This window comes from Pelophylax lessonae, assembly GCF_965119305.1.
Source record: "Pelophylax lessonae genome assembly, chromosome: 3".
Lineage (NCBI taxonomy): Eukaryota > Metazoa > Chordata > Amphibia > Anura > Ranidae > Pelophylax > Pelophylax lessonae.
The window spans coordinates 494,817,168-494,844,773 of NC_138770.1; the positions used below are offsets into that span (position 1 = coordinate 494,817,168).

A 27,606-nucleotide genomic window follows, 5' to 3' on the forward strand; every position below is an offset into this window, starting at 1 on the left:
AGAATTTCTAGCTGAGCCTCTGTTTCTGCTTGAATGCGTTTAACTTCTGCTTTGAAGGCTGCTTCTTTTTCAGAGCAGGCGGCTTGAACCTGGGCTACTGCAACCTTTTGGCGAGCTTTGAGTATTTGGTCGCTCAGTATTGACCTTATAGAGCAGGACCGCAATGACTTAGAAGAAGATTTATGATATGAGCGGGCAGACCTAGAAGATTTTCCTGAGTGTCTGGAAGAAGCAGAGTTACAGGATATAGTCTCATGTATCTGTGCCAATCTCCCTTCTATCTGTGCCTTTGCTTCAAGATATGTGCTATGCCTCTGCTGGTCATTAGAAGTAAAGTCCTTTAATTCCAATGCAGCTTCCTCTATGTTGGAATGTGACAATAGAGAATAGTACTTCTCAGAAAGTCTTTTATAATTCTCAAATGCCTTCTTAACCCTTGAGAGAGCAGTGTTCAATTGCTCAGAATTGTTGCTAGTTTCATTAGTGGCTGTTATACAACTTAAAGTCTTTTCCCATAATGCAGTCAGGTTACTAGATGTTTCTTCCTTACTTGCTTCATAAACCTCCCTTGCCTTCAAGGATGGGTGAGGGGCTCTGACAGGACGAGCAGAATGAAGTAAGGAGTCTGCTTTATCTTGACTAAATGCAGGTAATTCTGTGAGATCTCTGTCAGACATAATAAGTACTGTATTTCTGGTGTCTTGTTAGAAATCTGCCAGAGCTCAGCTCTGTAAGTAGTGACTTCTGTTATTAAGCAGGCTGGCTGAGGTGCTGGGTATTTGATACAATAGCTAGCTATTGCTGGAACTAGTTCAAACTGGATCACCTCAGAAGGCTGTAACAGTAATGAAGCATTCAGTAGGTGGCTGGTTTCATATGCAGAGTAATGCTTCTGGTGACTCACAGACAAGTGTGGTACTTACTGTTCTGAAGCTGCAGAGTCTTGGAAATTTACTTTTCTTAAGCTGCAGAGATACCTGTGATGAATTCTTCATGTAAATTTACTCTCTGAAGCTGTGTATTCCTGTAAATTTACTCTCTGAAGCTGTGTACTCCTGTAAATTTACTCTCTGAAGCTGTGTACTCCTGTAAATTTACTGTTCTGTCTCAGCATCGATTGTACCTGTGACCTTCTTGTAGACCCAGTCTGTAAGTGTGTGCAGCAGGTTGAATGATGGCTTTAACAGATAGTTTACTCAATGAATAAAGACTCCAGAGGTGTTCTCCAATGCTTCTTTATGCTTCAAGTTAGCAAAGACATAAACATAGAGGCTTTTCCATAGGTAAATTTACAATGAAGTTACACAACTTCCTCACTCTGCAGTCTCCTCATAACAACTAAACAAAATGGCAGTTACAGCAGGAAAATGGAGGATGGGAGAAACCATCTAGCCAGAAACAGCAGGGGTGCAAGGAAGATACCAATAACATAGCATAACATAACATGTAATAACAACTGCTAGACAGTTAAAGCTGCGTGGCAGCACAATCATTGTCATGTTGGAATGTCCAAGTATGTCCCATGCACAGCTTCCAGGCTGATGAATGCAAATTGTCCTCCAGTATTTTTTGATGACATACTGCATTCATCTTGCCATCAATTCGGACCAAATTTCTTGTGCCTTTGTAGCTCACACATCCCCAAAACATCAGCGATCCACCTCTGTGTTTCACAGTAGGAACGGTGTACCTTTCATCATAGGCCTTGTTGACTCCTCTCTAAATGTAGCGTTTATGGCTGTGGCCAAAAAGCTCAATTTTGGTCTCATCACTCCAAATTACTTTGTGCCAGAAGGTTTGAGGCTTGTCTCTGTGCTGTTTGGCGTATTGTAAGCGGGATACTTTGTGGTATTTGTGTAGTAATGGCTTTCTTCTGGTGACTCGACCATGCAGTCTATCTTTCTTCAAGTGCCTTCTTATTGTGCATCTTGAAACAACCACACCACATGTTTTCAGACAGTCCTGTATTTCACCTGAAGTTATTTGTGGGTTTTTCTTTGCATCCCAAACAATTTTCCTGGCAGTTGTGGCTGAAATTTCAGTTGGTCTACCTGACCGTGGTTTGGTTTCAACAGAACCCCTCATTTTCCACTTCTTGATTAGAGTTTGAACACTGCTGATTGGCATTCTCAATTCCTTGGATATCTTTTTATATCCCTTTCCCATTTTATACAGTTTAACTACCTTTTCCCGCAGATCTTTTGACAATTCTTTTGTTTTCCCCATGACTCAGAATCGTCAGTGCAGCACTGGATGAAAGATGCAAGGGTCTGTCAGGAGTCCAGAAACTCATTGACCTTTTATACACACACACCAATTACAAGCAAACAGATCACAGGTGAGGATGGTTACCTTTAACCACCTCCCACCTGGGCCATTGTACATATACGGCCTGGTGGGAGTCTCGTCCTTCTGATCGGATGTTCCGGAACGTCCTTCAGAAGGAGAGAGATTGCGCCGCCGCGGGCACGCGCAGCGGCGCGATCTCGATGTGCCTGTGTCCCTAGGACACAGAGCGACAAGATGCGGCAGGAGGGCCCTGTGATTGGCCCTCCTGATCACATGACGGCTGTGTCCAATCACAGCCGTCATGTAATGTCAATACAGCCGTTGTAACGGCTTCGATCTCTTCTCCTCCTGACAGATCCTGTCAGTGAGGAGAAGAGGAGAGGATCGATTCTGCAGCCGGGGTGATCAGTGAGTATTTCTAAGTACTCACTGGTCACAGGGGGGTCTGTGCTGGTAATCAGATGATTGATTACCAGTGCAGCCCTAGGGGGAGGGGGTGCCACTAGAGCCACCAGGGATGCCCACCCATGACCACCAGGGATGCCCACCATGGCCACCAGGGATGGCAAACAGGGCTCAGAGAGCCTGCTAGTGGTGCCCCCCTATCAGTGCTGCCCACCAATGCCATCTATCAGTGCTGCCCACCAGTGCCCATTATTGCCATCTATCAGTGCCGCCCACCAGTGCCCATTATTGCCCACCAGTGCTGCCTATCAGTGCCCATCAGTGCCCCCCATCACTGCTCATCAGTGCCGCCCATCAGTGCCACCTATCAGTGCCCATCAGTGCCACCTATCAGTGCCCATCAGTGCCGCCAATCAGTCCCCATCAGTGCTGCCTGTCAGTGCCCATCAGCGCTGCCTATCGGTGCCCACCAATGCTGCATATCAGTGCTATCTATCAGTGCCCATCAGTGCTGCATATCAGTTCTACCTATCAGTGCCCATCAGTGCTGCATATCAGTGCCACCCCATCAGTGTCTGTCAGTGCGGCGTCATCAGTGTTCATCAGTGCAGGAAAAACGTATCTATTTACAAAATTTTATAACCTAAACAAAAAAACTTTTTTTATTTTTTCAAACTTTTCGGTCTTTTTTTATTTGTGCACCAAAAAAGAAAAAACCTGGCGGTGATCAAATACCACCAAAAGAAAGCTCTATTTGTGGGGAAAGAATGACATAAATTTGGTTTTGGTACAGTGTTGCATTGCCGCGCAATTGTCATTCAAAATGCAACAGCGCTAAAAGCTGAAAATTGGTCTGGGAAGGAAGGGGGTTTAAGTGCCCAGTATTGAGGTGGTTAATAGCCATTCAAACCCCTTTGTGTCAACTTGTGTGCATGTTATCAGGCCAAAATCACCAGGGTATATAAACTTTTGATCAGAGTCATTTGAGTAGTTTCTGTTGTCATTATGATTTAAAAAGAGTAAATACAGTTGATTGATAATAAATAGCTTCAGCCAAACACTAACTATGAGTGAAAGAAAAGTTTTTGTGTTATTCATATTCTCTGAAAAATGGCCAAGAAATCATAAATTCTGCCAGGGTATGTAAACCTATGAGCACAACTGTATAGACAGCAGAGAAAATGCCACTCTGCTCTTTGGATTGTGGCTAGTACACACATAGAGGGATATGCTTTTTTTGGTTTACAACCACTTTAATACTCCTCTCAATAGTCCTCAGCCTTGATGCAAGCGATGGGCTGGCTCTTAGGAGTTATGCAAATATTAAAATGCCTTGATGGGTGGATGTCAGTCTGGAAGAGTGGGCAGTCCTAGGTAGGCTGCATTTTTGTGCAGACTGCCCTAGGTAACACCCAATGTGATGCTAAACCTTTATGACTGAAAGAACTGAAATTCAGTGAATGAAAAGGACAAGCAAGGGACCATAATGCTGAGGAGGAATTAGCTAGATCATGATGGATGTCCTCCAGACAGGAAAATAGGTGAGCTGTGTCTGACCTGCTGCAACTGTCATTGCGCATTGTGAAAAGCTTACAGTTAGCAGTGAAATCAGAGTAAACTATTTCAGGACAGAAGAGTACCCTATAAAAGTGTTCAAGACTGAAGGTGAGAATATTACAGGTACTTATATAGTGCCATAAATTTACTTATATATTATATATATTATACATTCATATCAGTCCCTGCCCTCATGGAGCTTACAGTCTAAGGTCCCTAACTAGCATTCATATTGCACATACTAGGGCTAATTTAGACAAGCGCCGATTAACCTATCAGCATGCCTTTTGGAGTGTAGGAGGAAACTGAAGTACCCGGAGGAAACTGATGCAGGTACAGAGAGAACATGCAAGTAGTCCTGTGGTTGGGATTCAAACTGATGACCCTAGTGCTGCTGGGTGGAAGAGCTAACCATTTAGGCACTGTGCTGCTGAACATGTTCCTTTAACAAATAGAGAAATAAAGGGAACTTAAGGTTCTCATACCTAAACGTCCAACTCAATGAAAAATGAAGAATGATCGCTGTGAATGAGAATATGGAATGACATTGCCTTACGTGTATATACATAAAAATGTATGCAAATTGCATCAAACCGCATCACAAATGTGGTGTAAATGTCATAAGCTAATCCTGGATCCCTGAGAAGCTTTTTCAGTGTCTTGTTGAATGCAAAGAATGCAGGCTGTCCCAGAAGCTAATGGGGGTCCACTCGGACCACGCTACATATATATAGAAGTTAAGACAGGAAAGTCGCAGAAAATTTGGGTGGAAAATCATATCGCTCGTGGGCGGCTTATGATGACATGATTTCTCAGGGATTTTCAATGGACTTGATTGCAACTATCAAGTGATTTCTCTGACCATTAAGACTACTGTGGCTGGGATGATTTATTACAAGTTTATGCCCAGCTGTTATTCGCGGTAGGGGTTTCCATGGTTCTGATCTTTGGGGTTGATTTAATGGGGGTCCTTGCCCAGTACTAGATAGGTGGATAAAGTGACCACATAGTTTTCCTGTTTAGTATTATGCAAACTTCCATTTCTCTCAACCTTCTGTGATCATTTGTGTAATACATGAAATAGTAACAAGCGTAATAGTTGTTTTTTGCCCTTTTTTGACGTGTCTAGCTTTTCAAGAAAAGAGAATGACTTAAGTAAACCTTACCAAGTCTAAAGCATTTCTAAGCTAACGGTACTGAATTGCACACTTTGTAGTGCTCACAAGTACTTCTGCTAGTTGATACCCTTTGGACCCCAGGCTCAGACTGTACATTGGACCTTGGCTTAAAGTGGTTGTAAACCTCTAACATGAAAAATAAACAAAGCATATGTCTCTATAGTGTATGCTAGCCTCAACTTAAAGCACAGTGTGTAATTTCTCTCTAACCTCTCTTCCCTCTGCATGAATCACAGAATAGTTTCTGCCGATTCAACTGCATCCTGGTGGACGACCTGCCCACATTTGCCCCATCCAACACACAGAAGATGACTGACAGCCTCAGCTGTGTATGTTTTCCTATGACAGTGTGTAGGGGGGGGGGGGTCCATCCCCCTTACACAGGTTTCACTGAGCTCTGAGTTCTAGATGTGCACTGTGTGATCCCAGATGTCAGATCCCCACCCCCTGCCTTCTGCTAAGAAATAGCCTTTAATCTGTGTGCTTTGAACTGATGTAAAAGGAGAGATAAACAGGTACAACTTATGTAGGAGTATTTGTTTAATCTCTGTGTATCACCTGAGGCTCCCGAATCACTTCAGTGGGTATATGTAGGGGTTTACAACCACCTTAAGCCCCTCCCCTCCTAATGGTAAAGTCTGCCCATTGTAATCAACAGTTAAATGTCAATTCCCCTACTGCTGAGTGCAGCTCTGAAATTTTACATTTGCAAACAGATGGAGGAGCTTATGTGTGTCCGATATAAACCAATTGTTTTCCTTCTCACATAGTTCTTTTCCCCCTATTGATTTACAGTAAAAAGTTTGCTGTAAGTAAAATAGTATCTGTTTAACACTGTTTTACCATAAATATGTCATGCATTTTTCATGGAATCAAATTTGCTGACACGGATCTGGATCAGAAATAAAATTCTAATACTTTGTGTCCAAACTTTCTAATACGGAAATCTAGAAAGCATACTTAGTCTAACTCTAGAGCAGGCTACTCTACTGTTTCAGCCTGAGCTAAAATATTGCAACTGGCAGGGGGGAACTCCTCTTTTGAAATGCAGATACTTATACACAATAAACATTTCAAACAGAACCTGGGTGCGACAATATGCACTAAAGCACTAGCAGCTTATTGGCTAAGTCCCAGACGGCCCCACCTAACAGTACGAAATACTAAACTAAAAGCCTTCTACAATTACAGACCATACGTGACAATATATGTCTGAGCAATCGGAGAGGACATATGCACTAAAGCAGCTACCATCCGGTTCTCTTCTATTAACACTCAACCTACTAACCCACTTTGAGTCTATTATAGGAGGGCAACCAAAAAAGGTGGCCCTACCTTACCCAAGTGCTTCTGACAGTAAACTTCAACAGATTTGGCCTAATGCCAGCCATAGATGGTTAGAATCTTGGTTGGTTCAGCAGGGACTGGCTGAGCTTTGAACCATGTATGGTAATGCCGGATTTTACATGCAATTATTGCTAGCAGCTATTTCAGGGCCAGGGCAGAGCATATTGCACACATAATTAACGATGATGGGAGGATGGTTACAGAGGACACTGAAAAGGCAACCGTGCTGAACGCCTTTTTCTCGTCAGTCTTTACTCAGGAAAAGGAGGGGTACACTGACCATGACTGTATGGTTAGTAGTAATACACAGGACTTGCCGCTATGGCTAACAGAGGGTGAAATCAGGGAAAGGTTGGATAAAATTAACACAAACAAATCACCTTGCCCGGATGGCGTACATCTGAGAGTTCTCAAGGAACTCAGTAAGATTATATCTAGACCACTGTTCCTGATCTTTGCTGACAGTATTATGACATGAAATGTACCAGGGGATTGGAGGAAAGCTAACGTGATACTGATATTCAAAAAGGGGCAGAGGCATATCCCGGGAAATTATAGGCCTATCAGTTTGACATCGATAGTATGTAAACTTCTGGAGGGGATGATAAGGGACTATATCGTAGAGTTTGCTAAAGACAACAACATCAGCAGTAGTAATCAGCACAGGTTTACAAATGGGCGTTCTTGTCAAACCAATCGCTTAACATTCTACGAGGAGGTGAGCTGTGAGCTAGATATGGGCAGACCAGTGGATGTGGTGTACCTGGATTTTGCTAAGGCGTTTGATACAGTTCCCCACAAGCGCTTAATTTATAAAATAAGGTCTGCAGGTATCGACTTGGATACGGAACTGGCTAAAAGGGCGTGTCTAAAGGGTGGTAATAAACAGCGCATACTCAGACTGGTCTGAGGTGGTAAGCGGGGTCCCCCAAGGCTCAGTCCTGGGACCAACCTTGTTCAATTTATTCATAAACAGCATTGAGGACGGGATCAGTAGTTCGATATCAGTTTTTGCAAATTACACAAAATTGGGCAGGGCAATAACTGCACAGCATGAAGCAGATATCCTACTGAATGACCTGGACAAAATAACAGAGTGGGCAACGACATGGCAAATGAGGTTTAATGTGGAGAAGTGTAAGGTTTTGCACTTGGGGACTAAAAACATAAAAGCACAATACACGTTAGGGGGGGAACCCTTGGGGGAATCAAAAATGGAGAAAGATCTGGGAGTCTTGGTAGATGATAGACTAAGCAATAGCATGCAATGTCAAGTGGCAGCTGCCAAAGCCAGCAGAATATTAGCATGCATAAAGAAAGGGATGTATTCCAGAGATAAGACTATAATCCTTCCACTTTATAAAACTCTGGTCCGACCACATCTGGAGTATTCTGTCCAGTTCTGGTCGCCAGTCCTCAGGAGGGATGTGTTGGAGCTGGAGAGAGTACAGAGAAGGGCAACTAAACTGATTAGGGGATTGGAGGACCTTAATTATGAAGAGCGTCTGCAATCGCTTGATTTATTCTCCCTGGAGAAGAGACGCCTGAGAGGGGACATGATAGCAATTTATAAATATCTCAATGGTGAACTCGGCATAGAAAAACAGCTATTCAGTCGAAGGGATTGCATGAGGACTCGAGGGCATACAATGCGATTAGAGGAGAAGCGTTTTAACCTCAGGCAACGTGGGGGGTTCTTTACTGTTAGGGCTACAAGATTGTGGAATTCTCTACCACAAGAGGTGGTTTCTGCGGGTAGTATGGTGGCTTTCAAAAGACTCTTAGACGTACATCTCAAGGATCAGAACATTCAGGGGTATGTGAGATGATTACAGACACACACCTACACAGGTTGAACTGGATGGACTATTGTCTTTATTCAACCTCACCTACTATGTAACTATTCTAGCTGCTAGCAGTAATCACGGCTCTTGTCCAAAGGATGTAAAAACTTTGATAAGAAGTTCAACAACCATGCAAAACTGAAACCTTTTACTTTTACTACAAAGTCAGAGCGCACTGTCTGCATTGACAGTATAATCTCCTCTTGCTTGTACTGAGCAGCACCCATATGTAGCATAAGAAAATAACTGCCTTACTACTGAAGAGCTAACTTTGTACTTTTGTATTCATTATTAATGCATGTACCTGTATGTTTCTTAGTTTTGTAACATTTTTGTGTTTTTATTTTAGCTCTGCGAAGACCACGACATTCCTAAATTCATCAAGTACAAAGTGTTTGATGCAAAACGTTAGTAAAACAAACTGTCATAGAATATGTTTTGCTGTGGTGTTACTAGCCTATTTAACATCCCTATCCTGGTTGTCTTCTACAGCTTCATCTAAAACATTGTCTGGCCTAATAGAATGGGGGACAAAGAATGAGGCTGTTGAAGCACTCACAGTATTAAATCACTATCAAGTAAGAGTACCAAGTAAGTTAACTTTCTGTTTTAATCATTATGTAGTAAAAAGAAATGACTCTACAGTATATCAAAAAATTACTGTCAGTATGTGCTTCAACTGTTTTGCATTCTGAGATAAGCTGGTGAAATGTTTTTCACCATATGCAAAACTAGTTGCAAACTCTAAAACAAATTTAAATTTAAAGCAGGTTATACATATGTAGAAAACAACTACCAATGGCTCATTCTACATAAACAGGTTGCAGCAGTGATTATACATAAACATAAGCACGGTTTCTCCATTTTGCAATTATCCGTAACTCATTTTCAAATGGGTATCCTATATATTTCAGGACATTATTTGTAAAGCCAACCTGCCAACTGGATTCACTAATACATGGATACTATGATTCTCTGCTGATCTTTATTTGTATGTTATTTATAATATTTTGCCAGCTCATCTTGAAAATACAGTAGGATCTGCAGGCATTGGCACAAATCCCTGCTCACAAAAAAAAAACAAGCAAAATGCTCCTAAAACGTCATCAAGTAGGAAATCGATGATTTAGAGAACGTTCAAAGACAGGCAATGACATTTGGTTTGATTAAAAGGACACGTTTACATAAACCAGGCATAAAAGGTTTACAAAGTAAATGTGATTTAATACTCTGTGTAAATAGATCTAACAGTTTGGCGAATAAACTTTTTTTTTTAGGAGATCAGTTACATCTCAAGGAAAGAAGAGTTTAGTTTTTGTCGTCCTTTCACATTGGCCTTGCCTGGGGTCTGTTCAACAGGGAATCCATTAACAAATCGACTGCTGAAGTGTAGCAAAACAGTATCAATATCACTTTTGTGATATTCCCAGTGCCCAGTAACCTTTTTTCTGTATATTGACACCTTTCCCTACCAGTGTGCGATCTATGGGCAACTGGATTACATATAGTTACATAGTTAGTCAGGTTGAAAAAAGACACAAGTCCATCCAGTTCAACCAAAAAAAAAACAGTATTGAAAACCCAACTATACAATCCCATATACACAATCCTATACCCGCTGTTGATCCAGAGGAAGGCGAAAATAAACCCCAGCAAAGCATGATCCAATTTGCTACAGCAGGGGGAAGAAATTCCTTCCTGATCCCCCAAGAGGCAATCAGATATTCCCTGGTTCATGCACAGAGGTCTATTGAAATCACACCCGAAGTCGCCAAAAGTAGTTCAGAAAGTATTTATTGGAATCTGTGCGGCGCTACGAAATCGGCGTTGCACCGTTTTGGACGGTGCTGTTGCCTGCACTAGGCTCCGATTTGGCATGCAATTTGACATGTCAAATCGTATGTCAAATTGGCATGATGTGAACAGGGACTTACATGGAGTTTCCCATCAGGTCCACCTGAAAAACTGACAGGCAAACCTGATTAGAAAGCCAGTGTTAAAGGACCCTTGATGCAGGAAGGATTTTCTCTTACGTCCTCCGACAGTCGCCGCCTCCTCTAAGTCCTCACTGTTGGGTATTGTCTTCCTATCAGTAGGAATAGCTAGGCATATAGACTTAGTCCAAAGACAAAAGGCATTAGCATATACACACCCACGGGGGCTGTCCCATCCGGTCAATACCCCCCTGCATCACCACTCCCAACTCAGTTTTAATTTGCCTAGCATCAGGAATAGTCAGGCTTACCTTGTGCTGGGGCTTCAGTCTCAGCCTTCCTAAATCTTTTATTTGATTTTCTTTAAAAATGTCAGTTTCTCTTACGTCCTCCGACAGTCGCCGCCTCTTCATATTCGTCACATATGGGTATTAGACTTTGCTCCGAAGGAGTAGCTAGGCAACAGAATATGTTAACATTAAAGCTTTTAACATATCCCACCCTCAAGGGGTGGTCCCCTCAGTCAATACCCTCCTACTTCCTGCAACCATATCTCAGTTTCAATGTCTAGCTTGTCAGGAGTGGCTGGCTCTCTCTGTGCTGGGGCTTTGTGCCCCAGACTCTCTCTTCTTTTTTGATTTTTTGTTTGAGTTTTCTCTCTACCTTTACTTAGCTGTTCTTTTTGTCAGCATTAGTTAGTTCTTCTGATGAAGAGGATCATGCGGGCTGGGTCTCGGGCTGATCCCCCTGGTCGCAGGTCGTGGGTCAGTGGCTTTCCAGCCTGCCATCGAGCGTTCAGCCAGGTAACGCTCCTGGCACAGTGAACGACCCATCCCTGTTCGGTGCAGGGATGATTGGTGAGGTGGCTACCTCACTGGACGCTGTGCGGTTTCTTAACCCCCATTTTGTGCGTCTTGTATGCGACTCTCCCTGCCTCATGTGCAGCGGCTTGTTCGCCTGTGCGGGTCCCCCACGCCATTGTGAGGTAAGTGTATCTATGTGGGGACCTGTCTGTCTGGGGGGGGGGTGTCAGTCTGGAACTGTGGAACCTGCCTCTGTTCTCACTGTTTGTCTCCCTATCACTCGGCTGCATGCTGTGGGCTGCAAGGGGGGGGGGGGGAGCTGTGTGACACTATGTGTGTCAGCTTTGTCAGTGTGAGAAGCTGTGTGCTGTGGGGCATGTTTTGTGGCATGTTTTGGCACTATACAGCGATCGCTGCGGCGATCTACCATGTTTTTTATATATGGCTAAATGTGTGCATTACTGTACTGTGGAGCGGCGGTTTCGGCGCCAAACGGCGCCATTTTGCCTACACTCGCTCCGGCCGCATGTTCTACATGCATGGCGGCCATTTTCTTGTAGCCTCCCATAGGCTTTAATAGAGCGCCCTGGTCACATCACTTCCTCTTCTCCTGGGTACACCGATCGAGGCAGCAGCAGCGGCGAGGGTCTCCTCAGGTTATATCCTTCTTATCCATTGCCTGTGTCAGTTTTATTGTCCCTGTGGGGGTCTCATTGTGCTTGTGTGTGGTGCGGTGGGCTGCGCTCGCCGCGCTTGTTAAAGGGGCAGTTAACCCTTTATTATCCGGCATTTTGATATTGGGGCAATGGATTCTCAGGAGGGCAAATTTCCTACCGCCTTGGTGGATAGCCAGGGGACCGCTGTTTCCCCCCCAGGGGGGGATTTAGCCACTATTGTGGCTGGCCTTGCTGCTCAGGTGCAGATGCTGGTGGCTGCTCAATCTACCAAGAGACCCAGAGTTTCTCTTTCCTCTGAGGGTGAAGGTGATGGCTGTTATGGCGGGGGTCTCCTTATCGGGGTCCCGCTCCTCCCTGGATCTAGTGGGGTCCGAGGTGGAGGCTGAAGTTGAAGGGGTTGATAATTCTCCCCCTGGCTCGCCTGAAGAGCTTGCAATCATGGATGAATTGATTGCTTCCATAAAACAAACGCTGCGTTTGCAGGATGAAGTGTGTCCCCCCGCTGCCTTGGCGGCTTATGGGACGCAGAGAAAACGCAGGACGCCGCAGGTTTTTCCCTGCAATGATGATTTTCAGCGCGCTGTTAAGGAACAATGGCGCAATCTACGCAAACCTTTTGCTGTGCCAAGTAGGTTCAAGCTGCGTTATCCTTTCTCACCTTCCACTGATGAACGGTGGTGTGTGCCACCCCCGGTGGATCACGCAATTGCGGTTTTAAACAAATCTACTGCGATTCCTGCAGAGGATTCCCCGGTGTTCCGTGATGCCACGGATAGGAGATTGGAGTCTCTTGCCCGTCATACTTACTCTATTACGGGTTCTATGCTTAAGGCTCTGTTTTCCTCCCTCATGGCGGCCCAGGCTGTCGCAAGTTGGACGCAGATGCTTAGGCGCGTCCTAGTGGCCGATTCGGCCTCGCCGGCGACCCTGGATATGGTGGATCAAATCCACCAGGGTGTCATGTATCTGTGTGATGCGGACTTGGACTTGGTCCCGTTGGCTGCACGTGTGCACAGCGTGGCGGTGTTGTCTCGCCGCCTGGTTTGGTTGAAATGTTGGTCGGTGGACCAATCTTCACGTAAGACATTAGCCAATCTGCCTTATGATGGGTCTCGCCTTTTTGGGGAGTCCTTGGATGTGTTGATTAAGGGGATCACCGGAGGTAAGAGCACTCTCTTGCCCCATTTCCCCAAGGCTAAGGGGGCTTCTGGGAAGAAGCATGCTAATTTTCGGCCCCCTCAGGGGTCCTTTCGTGCCTTTCGGTCGCACTACAAGGGCAAACCGTTCAAAAGGTCAAGGCTCTCAAAAGAAGCCCTGGTCTGGGAAGCAGAAGTCCGGTCAGTCCGGATCCGCAGCCCATAACAGTGCGGCCTGAAGGGGCGCCCTCACCCAGTTTTGGGGTGGGGGGATGCTTGCTCGGTTTTCTTCAACCCTGGTTGGCCCGCGTGCGGGACAGATGGGTTCAGGAGATCGTTCGATCTGGTTACAAGATCGAGTTTCTCTCTCGGCCGGAGAGCAGATTTTTTCCCTCAAATCTTCAGCTGTCTCCGGAGCGTTTACGGGACCTGCACCTGGCGGTGCGGGACCTGAGGGCTGAGGCAGTGGTGGTTCCGGTGCCTCATCGGGACAGATTTTGGGGGTTTTATTCCAATCTGTTCACCGTGCCCAGGAAGGAGGGCAAGGTTCGTCCAATTCTGGACTTGAAGGCTCTGAACCGCTCTGTGCGGGTTCGCAAGTTCCGCATTGAATCCCTGCGGTCGGTGGTGGCTGCCCTGGTTCCGGGGGAATTCATGGCCTCCATCGATTTGAAGGATGCGTATCTTTACATCCCCATTTTCGAGGGTCACCAGCGGTACCTTCGATTCGCCATTGCGGAGGATCACTACCAGTTCATGGCGTTGCCTTTTGGTCTCGCCTCTGCTCCGCGGGTTTTCACCAAGGTGCTTGCACCGGTTCTGGCATTATTGAGAGCCCAGGGCATTTCTGTCCTGGGGTATCTGGACGACATTCTGGTTCGGTCTGCGACCAGCCAGGGTCTGGAGGAGGACCTGTCTGTCACGATACAAACTCTGCAGGAGTTTGGTTGGACGATAAATTTTTCAAAGTCGACACTGAGTCCGTCGGTTCGTCTTCCCTACCTGGGAATGATCCTGGACTCGGTGCAGGCGAAGGTCTTCCTGCCGGAAGACAAACTCAGGACTCTTCAGGAGGAAGTCGGGTCCCTCCGGGACGTTCCGCTCTCGTCTCTGCGGACGTGCATGAGATGTCTGGGATTGATGGTCTCGGCCTTCGAGGCGATTCCCTTTGCCCAGTTTCACACGCGGGGTCTCCAAGCGGAGATCCTGTCCATGTGGGACGGGCGACCTCAATCTCTGGATTTTCAAATCTCGTTGAGTCATCGCACCAGAAGAGACCTTCTGTGGTGGCTCCAGTCCCCGATGGTGTCCGGGGGCAAGTTGTTTCGTCCTATCTCGTGGACGGTGATCACCACGGATGCCAGCCTGTCGGGCTGGGGTGGTGTTCTGGGCGTTCTGTCCGCCCAGGGAACTTGGTCGGAGGAGGAATCCTCCCTTCCGATCAACATTCTGGAATTGCGTGCGATAAATCTCTGTCTTCATCGCTGGACGGACCGGCTGCAGGGCTGCCCGGTTCGGGTGCAGACGGACAATGCCACGGCGGTGGCCTACATCAACCACCAAGGGGGCACCAGGAGTGCCCGAGCGGCTCGAGAAGTGGCCGACATTCTGACTTGGGCCGAGACTCATGTCCCGGCGATAACGGCGGTGCACATTCCGGGGGTGGAGAACTGGCAGGCGGACTATCTGAGCCGCCAGACCCTGGATCAGGGGGAATGGTCTCTCCACCCGGCTGTCTTCCAGATGTTGTGCGCGAAGTGGGGTCTTCCAGATGTGGACCTGTTCGCGTCTCGTCTCAACAACAAGGTGGGGAGGTTCGTGGCAGGGACGCGCGACCCTCGGGCAGATGCGTCGGACGCGTTAGTGGCCCCGTGGCATCAGTACAAGCTGATGTACGCGTTTCCACCGATTCAGTTGCTGTCCAGGTTCCTTCGCAGGTTGCAATCGGAACGCAGCACGGTGATTCTTGTAGCGCCGGACTGGCCTCGCCGGTCCTGGTACGCAGACCTCGTGAATCTGGCGGTCGACGCCCCGTGGCGTCTACCTCTTCCAGACGATCTCCTGTCTCAAGGGCCGATATACCATCCTGCTTTACAGTCGCTGGCTTTGACGGCCTGGCTGTTGAGACCGAGGTCCTGAAGGAGAAGGGTCTCTCCCCGGAGGTCGTTCATACCTTGATCAACGCGAGGAAGTCTTCCTCGGGGAAGGTTTACTACCGTACTTGGAAGGCCTATTTTGCCTGGTGTGAGTCCAGGGGGTTTTCACCCCGCACGTACTCGGTTTCCCGAGTGTTGTCCTTCCTTCAAACAGGTGTCGATCAGCGTTTGGCGCTGGCTACGATAAAGGGTCAGGTGTCTGCGCTGGCCGTTCTGTTTCAACATCCCGTGGCTTCCAACTCCTTGGTTGGCACTTTTGTTCAGGGAGTGCGGCATCTGGTTCCTCCTAGGAGGGATCCTCTGCCCCCTTGGGACTTGAATCTCGTTTTATCTGTGTTACAACGTGCTCCTTTTGAACAGATCAGGGAGATCTCGTTGTCTATGTTGTCCAAAAAGGTCGCCTTTTTGGTTGCGATCACTTCGGCTCGCAGAGTGTCGGAGCTGGCGACTTTGTCCTGCAAGTCTCCGTATCTGGTTGTTCATTTGGATAAGGTGGTCTTGCGACCTAATCCTTCTTTTCTTCCGAAGCGAGTTTCGGAATTCCATCTTAATGAGGATATTGTCTTGCCTTCGCTGTGCGCGAAGCCCAAACATCCACAGGAGGGGAGGCTACATTCTTTGGATGTTGTTCGGGCGATAAGGGTTTACCTTAAATCGACTGAGTCTTTTCGAAAGACGGACTCCTTGTTTGTTCTTCCAGAGGGTCCTCGGAAGGGCATGGCGGCGTCGGCCTCTACCATCGCCAAATGGATCAGGCAGACCATTGAACAGGCCTATGCCTTGCAGGGGAAGGTTCACACTTTCACGAAATTCTACAAAGTAGATGTTCAGGCATCGGCGGATGCTTCCTTTGGCCGCAAGGTTCTTAGTGCGGCAATTCCCTAGGGTCCCTTGTTGGGGACCTCTGGCTGTTGGGATAAGTTTTTTATCCCCTGGTTCTTTGTCTTTTCCTGGGTTGTTGCTCCTGTTGAGCAATTATTTTTTTCCTGTAGCCCAGCTGGTTTCCTTCCTTTGGTAAGGTTCCATTCTTTGATGCGGAGACTGCGTTGCCTTTCGGCGCGGATGCGTTTCCCACCCCTCATGTTTGCACTGCTTTGGGACGTCCCCATATGTGACGAATATGAAGAGGCGGCGACTGTCGGAGGACGTAAGAGAAAACGGAATTTTTGTAAAATCTTACCTGTAAAATTCCTTTCTCTGAGTCCTCCGACAGTCGCCGCCCCCGCCCCTCTTTTGGGGTTTGGTTGTATACTCTACTGCTATTCCACTGAAACTGAGATATGGTTGCAGGAAGTAGGAGGGTATTGACTGAGGGGACCACCCCTTGAGGGTGGGATATGTTAAAAGCTTTAATGTTAACATATTCTGTTGCCTAGCTACTCCTTCGGAGCAAAGTCTAATACCCATATGTGACGAATATGAAGAGGCGGCGACTGTCGGAGGACTCAGAGAAAGGAATTTTACAGGTAAGATTTTACAAAAATTCCGTTTTTTTTTCTCTCACTTTACTAGCTGTTTATTTTGTCAGCTTTAGTGTTAGTTTATTCTTCGGATGAAGATGGATCATGCGGTGCTGGTTTTCGGACTGGCCACCCTGGTTCTCCAGGGCACAGAGGGTCAGATGGACCCCCAGCCCGCCATCGAGCGTTCAGCTATGGTTCGCCCTGGCATTAAGAACGACCCATCCCTGTTCGCTGCAGGGATGCAGCCGTGAGGTGGCTACCTCACAGGACTAGTCTGCGATGCTGCAGCATCATGTCCCTGGCTCACGGCACTCCCTGTCAGATGAGGACAGAGGTTTATCTGTGCATAGAGGCTCCCCCACGCCATCTGGTACAGGTAAGTACTTTTCTGTGTGGGGCCTCTGCCTGGGGTGGCAGTCTGTGTTGCTGTGTGTCCCCATGTCTGTGCCTGTGTGACTCCCTGTGCGATCCCTGCGGGGTTCGCTTTTGCAGATCTGTATATTTGCCGGGGGTCCCGGTCCCTGTGTCACCTTAGGCGCATGTTTGGGGGTGCAGACTTATGAGTTTTGTGCGGCGACCGCTGCGGGAAAAATTTGCGCGGTCCGCCATGTTTTACTGTGGGCACACGTGTATAGCTCCTCTGGGGCGATTATACATGTAATTTTAGCGCCATCTGCCGCCATTTTGTGGGCGGTGGAACGATCGGTTCGGCCGCATGTCGGCGGCCATCTTGGTGTAGCCTCCAATGCATCCCTATGGGGCAGCCATTTTCCCTGGGGTCTGGCTTATAGTCCAGCCCCTCCAGCGGCATTTCCTTTTCCTTTCAGGCAACAAGGACACAGGTAGCAACGCTCTGCGGGCTCTGCAGTTTGTCTCTCTCTGTCTTCTTCTGTATACTGCTTCTGGCTCAGTTTCTTTTCTCCTTTTGGGGGTCTTCATAGCTGTGACAGTAGCGGTGGGCTGCGCACTCCGCAGCGCTATTTAAGGGGACAGTACACTACTTTTTTGCACTGTAGTTTTTTATTATCTTGAGCCATGGATTCTCAGGAAAGCAAGTTTCCTCCAGCTTTAGTGGGGGGCCCCAGTTCTCCTGTGGCCCCGCTGCGACCTGATCTGGCTGCTGTAGTTGCGACTTTAGTGGCAAATATGGAAATGCTGATGTCTGAACGGGCTGCGAGAAAACGGCCCAGGCTGTCTCTCTCTTCTGATTCAGATGGGGATATGGCTGCTGCTGCTGCGAGCGTGCCCTTTTCGGGGTCCCGCTCATCCTTAGACCCCCCGGGGTCTGAGGGGGAGGCTGAAATGGAGGGTGTTGAGAACGGGCGACCATGGATGAGTTGATTATTTCGGTTAAGGATACCTTACATTTGGAGGATGAGCCCAGTCCTCCGGGCGTTGTGTCCTCATTTGGGACGCACAGGGCCCGCAAGTCTGTGCAGGTTTTTCCCTGCCCAGCTGAATTTCATTACACTGTTAATGAAATGTGGCACACGTTAAAACGTCCATTCCTGGTGCCTAGTCGGTTCAAATTGCTTTATCCTTTTGCGCCGGCTACGGAATCACGATGGTGTGTGCCTCCACAGGTAGATCACACTGTGGCCGTGCTGAACAAAGCTACCTTGGTTCCTACTGAGGATAACCCGGTTTTCCGGGATCCCTCGGACCGGCGGTTGGAGTCTCTAGCCCGCCATTCCTATACGGTGGCGGGTTCGCTGCTCAAACCCGTTTTCGCGTCCGTTATGGTGGCTCAGGTGGTGGCGGATTGGATTAAGATGCTCAGAAGCAACCTTGTGTCTGATGACGCGCCGTCTGCCCGACTGGAAATGGTGGACCAGATCCACCAAGGAGTCATGTATTTGTGTGATGCAGCCTTAAATGAGGCCCCCTTGGTGGCTCGCCTCTCGAGTGTCGCGGTACTTAACCGGCGATTGATATGGCTAAAGAGCTGGTCGGCCGACCAGTCCTCGCGGAAAACAGTTGCTGATTTCCCCTATGCTGGCTCTCGCCTTTTTGGCGAGGCGTTGGATACCCTGGTGAAAGTCGTCACGGGGAGCAAGAGCACTATGCTGCCCCAGAACCAGAAGAACAAGTCTTTCCGAGGCAAGCGGGGTTTTGCGCCTAGATCCACTCAGGGGTCCTTTCGTGCCTTTCGGAACCAATCCAAGGGCAAGCCCTTCAAGGCCCAGGGCAACCAGAAGAAACCCTGGGCGGGTAAGCAGAAGACCGGCAACGCCGGCTTGGCAGGACAATACGCATCTGCCTGAAGGGGCGCCCTCACCCGTTTCAGGGGTGGGGGGACGTTTGCGGGGTTACCTCCAGCCTTGACTGCTCCGGATTTTGGACAGGTGGGTCCAGGAAATCGTTCGATCAGGTTACAAGATCGAATTCCTTTCCAGGCCGGCGGACAGATTCTTTCCCTCCAATCTCCATCTGCTTCCGGGGCGTCTGCAGGACCTGCATCAAGCGGTGCAGGACCTGCATGCTCAGGGGGTGATTGTCCCGGTGCCTCATCGGGACAGGTTTCGGGGGTTCTATTCGAATCTGTTCACTGTGCCTAGGAAGGAGGGCAAAGTGCGTCCTATTCTGGACCTGAAAGCACTGAACCGCTTCGTGCGTGTTCGGAAGTTTCGAATGGAGTCTCTTCGTTCGGTAGTGGCCTCCTTGATTCCAGGGGAATTCCTGGCTTCGATAGATCTGAAGGATGCGTACCTGCATATCCCCATTTTCGAGGGTCATCAGCGGTACCTTCGGTTCGCTATCGCAGAGGACCACTACCAGTTTGTGGCATTACCGTTCGGTCTCGGTTCGGCACCCAGGGTGTTTACCAAGGTGTTGGCACCGGTCCTGGGCCTGCTGCGGGCCCAGGGCATTGCGGTCCTGGGGTACCTGGACGATCTGCTTCTGAGATCGCGTGCCAGTCAGGACCTTGTGCGCGACCTGTCCATCATGGTACAGACGCTCCAGGAGTTCGGGTGGACCAACAACGTTCAGAAATCAGCGTTGTCTCCGTCGCTTCGCCTTCCCTATCTGGGAATGGTTCTGGACTCTGCTCAGGCAAAGGTATTCTTGCCGGAAGACAAGCTCCGGACTTTGCTGGACGAAATCCGGTCCCTCAGGGACAATCCGTCCTCGTCACTCAGGACCTGCATGCGGGGCCTGGGGTTGATGGTGTCGGCCTTCGAGGCGATTCCCTTTGCCCAGTTCCACACGCGGGCTCTCCAGACGGAGATCCTGGCCAGGTGGGACAGACTTCCTCAGTCCTTGGATCTGGATGTCTCCTTGAGTCGCCAGACCAGATTGGCTCTTCTGTGGTGGATCCAGTCCCCGTCGGTGGCGGAAGGCAAGTCCTTCCGCCCGTTGGTGTGGACAGTGGTTACCACGGACGCCAGCCTGTCGGGCTGGGGTGGAGTCCTGGGCAACCTGTCTGCCCAGGGCACTTGGTCGGAGGAGGAATCCTCCCTCCCGATAAATGTGCTGGAACTACGAGCCATAAAACTCTGTCTCTTCCAGTGGTCGGACCGTCTCCAGGGCCTGCCTGTTCGCGTACAGACGGACAATGCTACCGGGGGGGCACCAGGAGTGCTCGAGCGGCCCGGGAGGTGACCGACATTCTGTCTTGGGCCGAGACTCATGTCCCGGCGATCTCGGCAGTTCACATTCCGGGTGTGGAGAATTGGCAGGCAGACTATCTGAGCCGCCAGACCCTGGACCAGGGGGAATGGTCCTTACACCCGGAGGTCTTTCAGATGCTGTGTGCGAAGTGGGGATCCCCAGACGTGGATCTGTTCGCATCCCGGCTAAATCGAAAGGTGGGAAGGTTCGTGGCAAGAACGCGCGATCCGTTGGCGGACGCCTCGGATGCGTTGGTGGCCCCTTGGCATCAGTATCGTCTGATGTACGCCTTTCCTCCGATTCAATTACTATCCCGGTTCCTTCGCAGATTGATCTCGGAACCGCACATGGTGATTCTGGTGGCGCCGGACTGGCCTCGCCGGTCTTGGTACGCCGACGTTGTTCACCTGGCAGTGGCGCCCCCGTGGCGTCTGCCTCTAGGGGAAGATCTCCTGTCTCAAGGTCCGATCTTCCATCCTGCTTCACAGTCGCTGGCTTTAACGGCCTGGCTGTTGAGACCCAGGTCTTGAAGGACAAGGGTCTATCTCCTGAGGTTATTCCTACCCTGATCAAGGCTAGAAAATCCTCCTCTGGTAAGATTTATTACCGTACCTGGAAAGCCTATTTCACCTGGTGTGAGTCCAGGGGGTTCTCCCCTCGTTCTTTCTCGGTGTCGAGAATTTTGGCTTTCCTCCAGTCTGGAGTGGATCAGCGCCTGGCGCTGGTCACGATAAAGGGCCAGGTGTCTGCACTGGCTGTTCTTTTCCAACGCCCTTTGGCGTCTCGTTCTTTGGTGCGCACCTTCATTCAAGGTGTGCGACATCTGGCTCCTCCCAGGAAGGAGCCTTTACCTCCATGGGACTTGAACTTGGTTCTGTCCGCGTTACAGCGTGCTCCCTTTGAAAACATCAGGGAGATATCGTTGCCTCTGCTGTCTAAGAAGGTTGCCTTTTTAGTGGCGATCACTTGGCTCGCAGAGTGTCAGAGCTGGCGGCGTTGTCTTGCCGCTCCCCTTACTTGATCATTCACAAGGATAAGGTGGTTTTGCGACCACCCCCATCCTTCCTTCCCAAAGTGATCTCTGAATTTCACCTTAATGAGGACATTGTTCTGCCTTCGCTTTGTACGAAGCCTAAACATCCAAAGGAGATTGCTTTGCATTCCTTGGATGTTGTCAGGGCGATCAGGGTTTACCTGTCGTCTACGAAATCCTTTCGGAAGACGGATTCCCTCTTTGTCCTTCCTGAGGGACCTCGGAAGGGCATGGCTGCGTCCGCAGCAACTATTGCCAAATGGATCAGACAGACCATTGAGCAGGCTTACGCCTTGAAGGAATGGGTTCCGCCCTTCCCTGTTAAGGCGCACTCTACCAGGTCTTTGAGTGCATCTTGGGCCTATTGGCATCGGGCCTCGGTGGCCCAGGTGTGCAAGGCGGCGACTTGGTCGTCGGTGCACACTTTTTCCAAGTTCTACAAAGTAGACGTTCTGGCATCAGCTGATGCTTCTTTTGGCCGCAAAGTTCTCAGTGCGGCAGTGCCATGATGGACCCTTGAATTTTTCTCTGGGTCCCTGGCTGTTGGCATTTGCTTTCCTGGGCTGTTGCTCCTGTTGAGCATTGTTTTTTTCCGTTGCCCAGTTGGTTCTCTTACGGTGCATGTAAGATTCCTTTCTCTGATGTGGGTACTGCGTTGCCTTTTCTACGGTTGCGTCTCCCACCCCTCATGTCTATACTGCTTTGGGACATCCCAACAGTGAGGACTTAGAGGAGGCGGCGACTGTCGGAGGACGTAAGAGAAAACGGAATTTTTATAAAATCTTACCTGTAAAATTCCTTTCTCTGAGTCCTCCGACAGTCGCCGCCCCCGCCCCTCTTTTGGGGTTCTTATTACCTACTGCTATGCTACCAAACTGAGTTGGGAGTGGTGATGCAGGGGGGGGTATTGACCGGATGGGACAGCCCCCGTGGGTGTGTATATGCTAATGCCTTTTGTCTTTGGACTAAGTCTATATGCCTAGCTATTCCTATGGATAGGAAGACAATACCCAACAGTGAGGACTTAGAGGAGGCGGCGACTGTCGAAAGACTCAGAGAAAGGAATTTTACAGGTAAGATTTTACAAAAATTCAGTTTTTTTTCACTATGAGAGTGGTTATTTTTGGGGCTTAATACTGGATGTTTTTGTTTTTTTTTTTTACCAATTTGAATATGCCAAGATAGTAATATTTGGATCCAGAAAATTGCTCTACTTTTGTGCAGACATGAAGGAAATGTACTCCCTAATGAGACAATATTTTATAGTATGCCCTTTGGACTTTGACTTCAGTTGAGCGAAAGCTACTGCAGTTTGTGAAAAGCTTAAATTGACACATTCCTTTTTCAGCTGAAAAACTTGTATGTGGTTATTATTTTACTTAGTAAGTTTCTTAAATAAACCACATTGCTCCTGAAGTTGACCATTCGCATTAGCGTGTCACTAAATGTGCATTTAAAGTTAAACCACATCCTCTCTACAGCTAAAAAAACAGTTTTTTGCAGTTGTATGATTACTGTCGATGGTTGGTGGTCAAGACTCCTGCTTTATGTCCTATATTAGCAACACAGTGAGCCCAAACAAATTGTGTTCCAGGGCAGTTTTGTTTAAGAATCCCCTAAAATCCCATAGAATAATTCTTTGAATGACAGACCTCAACACTAAAGCTGGATATACATGTTGAGTTTATTTTTTTGTTCAACCAGTGAGTTGAACGGGAAAAAAAAAAACACAGATCCCTACATCAACACAAGGGATGTGGATGCAGGGATCTTTTCTGCTGAGCTTTTGTACTCTGACAGTGGGGGCTCACCCTAATCCATTCTGCATGCACCGATTGAGTGCTGGTTTTTCGACATGCCAGTTCTAACAACCGGCTTCTGTTGAACAGACAAGTGTACACGTACTGAAATTCGTCCAGTTCCTGCTGAACCGGCAGATTTCGATATGTGTACCTAGCGTAAGACAAACCTCTGGTTGTAATTAATAGTTTTACATTTGGTTGTACTGCACACAGAACCTGCATCAATTTAAAGCAACTCTGTCGCTAGTTAAGAAACTGGTAAAATAAGAAAAAAGGACAAAGCAAAAATAAAACAGTGCTCACACTTAAAACATTAGAAAATTTCAATAAAGGGTTCATAACAGTCTATATCAAAAAGCTTCTGTTCAGTGTTTCATATCTCCCACAGATGCGTGACAAGATTGTAACAATATGTGCTCCACTCCACCTTGTGCCAACATATACCTCACTCACCAGATTGAATTAATTCCTTGTTTGCACAAGAAAGTCCAAAAATGCTTTGTTGTGACATACACCTTGAAGACTAGAAACAGTTGCCACTTTGGTGCAGGAAACGTGTATAGTCAGTTAGAGATGTAGCCAAGGGTGCCGCTGGCCACCAACACCGCTTGCCTCTCAGAACCACCGGGCTTTAACATAAGGATGTGAAAACCCCCCAAAAAATGTGATTAAATTAAAAAATTATCAACCCCTTCATACAACGCATAAGAATCCAAGAAATAAAAAAAAAATGAATTCGGGGACTGCTGCACTCCACCACCTATCTTTGTAGATGTGATAAAACTAAACAAAGAACACAATGTGTGCTGTCCTTTGGACAGCAAAGTTGTGTTCTTTTTTAGCATAAGGCCCCTTTCATACGGGCGGTTATCGTGCCGTTGGTAAAAGCATGAAATTCCAACACTTATTCACATTTGTACATTGCGATTATGTGCGTTTACATGCGGCTGCGGTAGTAAATACTTGCCTTTTGTATAGCAACTGTTTACTTATTTTTTTCTTTGTACTACATCTACCTGCGTTTATATACAGATAGCTACGGTACATCGCTCCTGGACGCTGTCAACTTTATTTTTTCTAAATGCACAAAACCGTATGCTATGAAAACGTTGCTAAACGCAGTGTGTAAACGGGGCCATAGGGATGCATTGTCTGCATTTAACTTCGGTAAATAGGTTCCTCTTTCCGCAGCTAAAAGCTGAAATCTAACCGTTCATGTGAAAGGGGCCTTAGGAACATTAAGGAGGAAAAGAAAGCCTTCCATAGAGAAATAATATTTATTCAAAGCATTCAATAAGGTAAAATTGCACTTCCAGTGTGTTAAGATTGGTCAGGCATTCACAGTAATAAACCAGGAAGCACTGGTGGTTTTCCAGTGTGCGTTCCACGAGACCGAAAGTGATGTAACTGAAAGTCCTATCCAACGCATTTGGCATTGAGATGCAACAGCCTCAAAAAAAAATTCTTGTTACTTCCCTTTTCTGCTGCCTGAGCCACTGAACTTTAGTCTGTTAAGGTGCTAGACTACTGAAAAATCTTCAGCATCAGACTCCTTTTTAGCTCCTGTGTGTTCTGTGGTTCTGTCTGAAAACTCCTGAAGCTCTAAGTATTAAGTATTTTTTGTACAGACTGAGCATTTTCTTATTTACATTTTAAACTACTAACAGTAGTTTTCAAGCGATTGGATGGTTCTCCGGCCATCGAAAAATACAGTAACTAGTTGCACAAAAATGTGTTTGTGTATACACCTTTATTAAAGACAGAATAATAATTTGTACCGCTCATGTATTTTGCCATGCAGCCAACTAAAAATGAATCGTGTTTTTTGTTTTTTTTTCTTCTGCAGATGGTTCCAATCCATATACATTGAAACTGTGTTTCTCTACCTCTTCTCATCTTTAGACAAGAGTATCGCGGAGCTTTTGTACTCTGCATGATTAACAATGCCTTGTAATAAATATATGTTGTTAGGTGTTTAAAGCAGCACTACATGTTTTTATTATAAATGTTAGCTTAATTTAATTTGGAATTATGGGAAGTAACATTAACAAAAGGTATTTAAATATCTTTGCCATTACCAGTAACTCTCATTGATTTAGGTTTTAGTCTCCTTATATAAAACATTTGACTGGTGGTTTTATTTTATGTATATATATATATATATATATATATATATATATATATATATATATATATATATATATATATATATATATAAAGTCAGGTCCATAAATATTGGGACATCGACACAATTCTAATCTTTTTAGCTCTATACACCACCACATTGGATTTGAAATGAAACAAACAAGATGTGCTTTAACTGCAGACTTTCAGCTTTAATTTGAGGGTATTTACATCCAAATCAGGTGAACGGAGTAGGAATTGCAACAGTTTGTATATGTGCCTCCCACTTTTTAAGGGACCAAAAGTAATGGGACAATTGGCTGCTCAGCTATTCCATGGTCAGGTGTGTGTTATTCCCTCATTATCCCATTTACAAGGAGCAGGTAAAAGGTCCAGAGTTAATTCAAGTGTGCTATTTGCATTTGGAATCTGTTGCTGTCAGCTCTCAATATGAGATCCAAAGAGCTGTCACTATCAGTGAAGCAAGCCATCATTAGGCTGTAAAAAAACAAAACAAACCCATCAGAGATATAGCAAAAACATTAGGTGTGGCTGAATCAACTGTTTGGAACATCCTTTAAAAAGACGCACGTGAGCTCAGCAACACCAAAAGACCTGGAAGACCACGGAAAACAATTGTGGTGGATGACCAAAGAATTCTTTCCCTCGTGAAGAAAACACCCTTCACAACATTTGGCCAGATCAAGAACACTCTCCAGGAGGTAGGTGTATGTGTGTCAAAGTCAACAATCAAGAGAAGACTTCACCAGAGTGAATACAGAGGGTTCATCACAAGATGTAAACCATTGGTGAGCCTCGAAAACAGGAAGGCCAGATTAGAGTTTGCCAAACAACATCTAAAAAAGCCTTCACAGTTCTGGAACAACATCCTATGGACAGATGAGACCAATATCAACTTGTACCAGAGTAGAAGAGTATGGAGAAGAAAAGGAACTGCTCATGATCCAAAGCATACCACCTCATCAGTGAAGCTTGGTGGTGGTAGAGTTATGGCGTGGGCATGTATGGCTGCCAATGGAACTGGTTCTCTTGTGTTTATTGATGATGTGGCTGCTGGCAAAAGCAGCAGGATGAATTCCGAAGTGTTTCGGCTCATATTCAGCCAAATGCTTCAGAACTCATTGGACGGCGCTTCACAATGCAGATGGACAATGACCCAAAGCATACTGCGAAAGCAACCAAAGAGTTTTTTAAGGGAAAGAAGTGGAATGTTATGCAATGGCCAAGTCAATCACCTAACCAGAATCTAATTGAGCATGCATTTCACTTGCTGAAGACAAAACTGAAGGGAAAATGCCCCAAGAACAAGCAGGAGAGGCCTGGCAGAGCATCACCAGGGATGAAACCCAGCGTCTGGTGATGTCTATGCGTTCCAGACTTCAGGCTGTAATTGACTGCAAAGGATTTGCAACCAAGTATTAAAAAGTGAAAGTTTGATTTATGATGGTTAATCTGCCCCATTACTTTTGGTCCCTTAAAAAGTGGGAGGCACATATACAAACTGTTGTAATTCCTACACCGTTCACCTGATTTGGATGCAAATACCCTCACATTAAAGCTGAAAGCCTGCAGTTAAAGCACATCTTGTTTAATTTCAAATCCATTATGGTGGTGTATAGAACCAAAAAGATTAGAATTGTGTCGATGTCCCAATATTTTACGGACCTGGCTGTATAATGCTGCTTTTAATTTGCATGTATGCATTCTGACTTCATTTTTGTCATACACAGAATTATTTCAATATATTTGTATTAATGTGCATTGTGTTGGTTCTAAAGAAGATATCCAGTTTTACATAAAACTTTCTTTCATAGCCCTGTCTGTAGTAATGTGGATGGTCCCTAATGCCAGCTACTGGGTTTTACTAGTAGCTACAACCTCCGTTATCACTTGCTGGGGAAGTCTAGCATTGTAGTCCTGACAAGAAAGACTTTTCTACATTTATGGGGCTGTGGGAGTTGGGAAACCCTTCACATTACTACACAGAGGGGTGAAGAAATGATTGCGGTTTTCCAGTAAACCAGGAAATCCTCTTTGTTTCATAGGAAACTTTTTTAGGAAATGGTGATATATACAGTAGGTAGCCTACATCTTATAAACATTCAAAAATCTTAGTTATGTCATCAGTGTGCATAATTGGAAATGCATTTCGAAAACCTACATGTTAGTGCAGTGTTATTAAAGACAGGTTTTTAGACTTTTTTTTTTTCCCAGAAAGTTTTACT

The 27,606-nt window shown here is 46.7% G+C and overlaps 1 protein-coding gene across 1 annotated transcript in view; it reads left to right on the forward strand.

The window, feature by feature from the left end:
* Positions 1-25,390, forward strand: part of HNRNPLL (heterogeneous nuclear ribonucleoprotein L like) — a 174,980-nt gene extending 149,590 nt beyond the window's left edge. The window contains exons 11-13 of the mRNA XM_082249368.1: positions 8,970-9,027; positions 9,113-9,211; positions 25,083-25,390. Of these exons, the coding sequence (XP_082105494.1) occupies positions 8,970-9,027; positions 9,113-9,211; positions 25,083-25,138 (213 nt within the window). The 3' untranslated portion in view covers positions 25,139-25,390. The remainder of the gene's footprint in view (positions 1-8,969; positions 9,028-9,112; positions 9,212-25,082) is intronic.
* Positions 25,391-27,606: the final 2,216 nt, after the last annotated feature.